Source organism: Otolemur garnettii, unplaced genomic scaffold, assembly GCF_000181295.1.
Source record: "Otolemur garnettii isolate 467f Iridium unplaced genomic scaffold, OtoGar3 scaffold00076, whole genome shotgun sequence".
Classification (NCBI taxonomy): domain Eukaryota; kingdom Metazoa; phylum Chordata; class Mammalia; order Primates; family Galagidae; genus Otolemur; species Otolemur garnettii.
In genome coordinates this window covers 3,603,501-3,607,107 of record NW_003852471.1, presented here as the reverse complement: position 1 = coordinate 3,607,107, position 3,607 = coordinate 3,603,501, and the positions used below count along the sequence as shown (strand labels likewise).

The window sequence follows — 3,607 nt, the reverse complement described above, 5'->3', positions numbered from 1 at the left end:
CATGCCCTCTACTAGGTACCCCTTATACCAAAATATATTGAAATATTTGAATGAAATAGTTTACGATTTCCATAGTAAAAGGAATTCCAATTCATGCTAAAAGATTTCATATGCCCGCTCAGGCTACACCACCAGAATCCGGGTCTTCAGTTACAGGAAAGTGTCGGGCAGCTGCTGCGGGAGGAACCTGAAAGGGAATGTCAAACCCTTTTGCCACTGCAACAGTGCAGTTAGGACACCTGCTAACTCCCAACTCTAATCCTCCAGAACAGTTGATACCATGGTGTTGTTAATCTCACTGCTCACAGAAGCTGAAGTCAGTTGCATACTCTTATCTGTCACGGAGATTCTTCCACCAACAATTTCATCAGTGTTCCTCTTGGGCCTCAGCAAAATAATGAAGCACTTGGGAGCAAATATACAACCCAACAGACCATAGCTAGATGCCAAGATTGCAAATATTTCCACAGCCACCTTGAACTTGCCCTTGGTGCTCAAGTAGGCCGGGACGAAAGAGACCCAGATGATGAAAAAGACCAGCAGCCCAAAGGTGATGCATTTCCCTTCATAGTAATTATCTGGCAACTGGCGAGCCACAAAGGTTGTAAGAAAGCATAGCAAGGATAGGAAGGCGTCAATCCCAAAGATGGAGCACAAAAACTCCATGGACCCTTCCTTACATTCCAGAATTATCTTTACATTTTGAGATTCCATGTTCTTGTATACTCTTGGGGGCTCCAACACCAAATAGGCTGTGCACACGCCAGCCTCGACTAGAACAGAGATTAGCACGATGATTTTCCGAGACAAGGGGTGTATGGATGTGAGTTGGGTTTTGGATTTGGAAATTCTGTAGGCTAAAAACAGTGAAATGGTCTTCCCAAGAATGCTGGACAGGCAAAGAGAAAAGCCCAGAGCCAGAGTGATGTGGCGGGCCATGCAGGTCCAGGTGTGTGGCTTGCCAATGAAAAGCATGGATGACAGCAGTATGACGATCAGAGACGCCTGAATGAGAAGGCTCAGCTCCCAGTCGTTAGCGTTCACCAGGGGAGTGTGCCTGTATATCACGTACACAACCATCACTGCCAAGACCGCAAGCGCCCCAAAGACGGACAGAATGACCAGTGTGAATCCCAGGGGCTCGTTGTAAGCGAGGAATTCCACCTCTTTCAGCACACACTCGTTCCTTGTTGTATTGGACCAGTAGTCTTCACCACATCGTTGACACTCTCTTTGACCTAGTGAAAAAGAACAGGAATTGATTACAAGGAAATCCAATTGTCCCTTTCTACCATACCCCAGAGCAGTCGTAGAAAATCCCTTTGCATAGAATATATCTCACATCTCAAAGGAATATAAAATGGCCTTGGGTGTGCCAACGATAATTGAAGATTGAGAATTATTTTAAATTTTGGAAATCAGTCTCCCTTCTCAGCCTCAGACTTTTCTGCATTGGCCTTTCCTTGGAACATGCTTCTTTCTTTTGACTTCAGTAATTTACTGGAGAAAAGAGGTAAGGATCCTCCTGAACTTAAGAACAATTTATGAATGAGAAAAAAAAATATGAGACAATTAAATCTAGTGAGGCGAAACAATCAAGAGAATTCTGATGGGGCTGAGGTTGGTTAAAATGCAAGTGTGCTCAGTCTTTGGAAGAGAATTTTGCCTTGGCCCACTCAGCTTTTCTCCTCCTCACCCTCCACATGGAGATTTGAGGAACAGGTAGAGAAAAATGGCAGATAACAAGGGAAATAAAAACAACCAGCATGTTAGCTGGGGCTGAGAACGTAGGGGGCATTTAGCTGGATGCAACTCTAAGAGAGAATATTGGAACATAAGAAAAAACTATTTGGTAGAAGATTATGAAATGTATCTCGTTAATGCTCTTTACAAGTTGCAGATAAAGATTACAATTCCCTTTCAATCACTTCTGACCGCTGGCTTGGTCTTCTCTGAATGTAACTCTACACAGAGACCAGGCCACTCGGGGCCCAGGGAGTTGTTCCGGTTCCCTGGTGCTTATTTTCCATGTTGGGAAAATGCTAACATTTTTTAAATTCTCTTCTTTTTTAAGTGCATTGCTATTGAGGGCCATTTGACAAAACACAGATACAGTTTGTATCTTCAACAGAAGGTAGAAATAAAAATAAGCCTGTTCCAATATGCTTCACAAAACTAAGCACATTGGGCCCAACTAAAATTCTCAGCATAGAGAGCCGCAATTTAACAGGCCATTGTGAAGATTTGTGGAGTAGGGGTTAGAGAACTCATCTGTCCTACAAATTCAGAGTTACTTATGACCTTAAGCCAATGGTTGGTGGGGTTGGAATTCCAGATCTTATAGTTCCAAATTAGAGATGATTTGGTAAAACAGAGAACTGCAAGTCACCTTTTTTTTCAATTCTAGGCATAACTAATGTTAACTTTATTTCAGAAACTGGTATAATTTTTAAATGCTTTCTCACGAATCCAATTATTCATATTTCACATTTCATATATTTTACTTTGTATTTTCCTCTATTAGCTTCAAGGGTACATTTTCCCAACTGTATGTAGCTTTCTAACTGAAACACAATGTTATGGATTTTTTTCGCACTTCACAGAACATCCAGTAATTTGATGGATTATAATGACTTTTGTTAAGAGATATTCACACCTGTTTTTAAAGAAGGTGCCTGAGGCCCTCTTTGCCAGCGCTTGTTTAATTGCATTTAAATATCATTTTAAAAAAACCATAACTATCCATACCTGGTTTCTGTGACACATGTCCATCAGCACACGTGATGCAGTCAAAGCAACATACTGGTTCCCCCTGCCGAAAGCCCTTCCGGGTCCCGGGAAGACACACATCAGTACACACGGAATGCGGAAGCTGGCCAAGACAAATACAACAGGGGTGACAAAGCCCTTGGTCTCTACTGCTTGTGAGGCTGTGAAAGTTCCCATTTGAATTTCTATAGAAACTCTGTGATATCCTAGGAAACTCAGCATACCTAGGTGAAAATATTCTAACAGACAAACTTTGCTACCATGTTTCCCCCCAAATGAGACACTGTCTTATATTTATTTTTTCTTAAGAAGACACAGTAGGGCTTATTTTCAGGGGATGTCTTCCTGTCCGTGCCAAATGCATGCAGATATGCTACATAGCCATGCCCATCACTAGGTCTTATTATCGGGGTAGGGCTTATATTTAACAAATGCATAGAAATCCTGCTAGGGCTTATTTTGTGAGTAGGTCTTATTTTGGGGGAAACACGGTAAATACAGTCTTGTGGTTGATTCTAGAAATGCCAAGTTAACACAAATCTACCCCTTTCTAACCTTGATGATCAAAACCGGGCACCATACCTATGGGAATCTGGGAATAGGACAATTTCACAGCTTGTGGAAAATGCTGTGACTCAAAGAATTGTCTTGAGAGCCTAAAAATTATTTTTTTTCTCAGCAAAGCCATCCCACCATAACCTTAAAGTCAAAGATGTGTCATGGAGGGTCGCTAGAAAAGAAAAATGAAAGATCTATCCTATCAGAAAAATTGGGAGGGCAAAAAGGAAAAAGGGATAAGATGTAGCACTGGAATCATTTTTTTTTCTTTTTTTTTTTT

General features: G+C 41.4%; 1 protein-coding gene across 1 annotated transcript in view; it reads right to left on the bottom strand.

Annotated features, from left to right (window-relative positions):
• Positions 1 to 255: 255 nt before the first annotated feature.
• LOC100944741 (vomeronasal type-2 receptor 1-like) overlaps positions 256 to 3,607 on the bottom strand; it is a 26,204-nt gene continuing 22,852 nt past the window's right edge. Inside the window, exons 5-6 of the mRNA XM_003794128.1 lie at positions 2,749 to 2,872; positions 256 to 1,238 (exon numbers count right to left, since the gene is read on the bottom strand). Of these exons, the coding sequence (XP_003794176.1) occupies positions 256 to 1,238; positions 2,749 to 2,872 (1,107 nt within the window). The remainder of the gene's footprint in view (positions 1,239 to 2,748; positions 2,873 to 3,607) is intronic.